Source organism: Aptenodytes forsteri, unplaced genomic scaffold (assembly GCF_000699145.1).
Source record: "Aptenodytes forsteri isolate BGI_AS27 unplaced genomic scaffold, ASM69914v1 Scaffold526, whole genome shotgun sequence".
Lineage (NCBI taxonomy): Eukaryota > Metazoa > Chordata > Aves > Sphenisciformes > Spheniscidae > Aptenodytes > Aptenodytes forsteri.
Genome location: NW_008794596.1, coordinates 48,335 through 49,243, shown reverse-complemented (window position 1 = coordinate 49,243; position 909 = coordinate 48,335). Strand labels below are relative to the sequence as shown.

The 909-nt window shown below is 53.8% G+C and overlaps 1 protein-coding gene across 1 annotated transcript in view; it reads left to right on the top strand.

Moving 5' to 3' along the window:
• Positions 1 to 278: 278 nt before the first annotated feature.
• TEX9 (testis expressed 9) overlaps positions 279 to 909 on the top strand; it is a 28,186-nt gene continuing 27,555 nt past the window's right edge. Inside the window, exon 1 of the mRNA XM_019470305.1 lies at positions 279 to 392. Coding sequence (XP_019325850.1) covers positions 279 to 392 — 114 coding nt within the window. The remainder of the gene's footprint in view (positions 393 to 909) is intronic.

Below are 909 nucleotides of genomic sequence, written 5' to 3'. Positions count from 1 at the left end.
GCAATTCTCTTCATTAAAATCATATACAGTCCATGTAACTCAGGGTATAGAGCTGTATTATTCTTGCTGTATAGATACACAGCTACCTATATGGGTGCAGGACGGTGGGGCCGTTATCGCATGGAGGGGCAACATCGGTTAGAAACTTGGGAAAGGAAACCAGAGTAAATGAGCAGGTGAGTGGGAGAGTGATGGATGAGAGAGGGAACGGGCTTGTGGGTGACCGGGAAGGAGAAACGCAGCAAAATCAAACAGTGCAGGGGTGAGGGACAAAAATAATGGAGAGATTCAAATGCATGGCAGAGGACAAGGCTAAAAACAATCACAGAAAACTGGGAACAGAAAATGCAGAGAGACGGCAGCACAAAAGAGCAGTAAATGGGGTGGAACAGGTGCCGTAATGCTGCAAACGCAGAAGTTTAATACACTGAAATGAAGGAATGGTGGCAGGACAATATGTAGCAAGGCCAAAAAGCTCGAACAGAAGGGTTGTAATAAATATTACATTATTACATACATGGCATTATGCTTACACCTCAGATCCTATCGCTTCCCCCGAACCCATGGCAGCCCAGCACCATGCCAGGAGCCCGCTGATCCCTGGCCTCTGGTCAGGGGTCCGGTCCCCGTGCCCTCAGACTGCAATCGCTGTCACAGGGGTCCTGATATGGTGTCACCCTGGCACCAAACTGTGCTAGGGAAAGGGGGACGAAGCGTTTCAGTATCCCACCGCCTGGCAGCAAGGGCTGAAACGTGTCTGCCCGTCCCTGCCCTCCACACCCAGCAGCTCCAGGAGGCTTAGCCAGGGCTACAGTCCGCGGTGGGGAGGAAAGCAAGCCGCGAGAGCGGCCGTCCCTCGGCCCCACGGCGGAGCAGGGGACGCAGGCAGAGCCGCCACCCCGCGGCGGC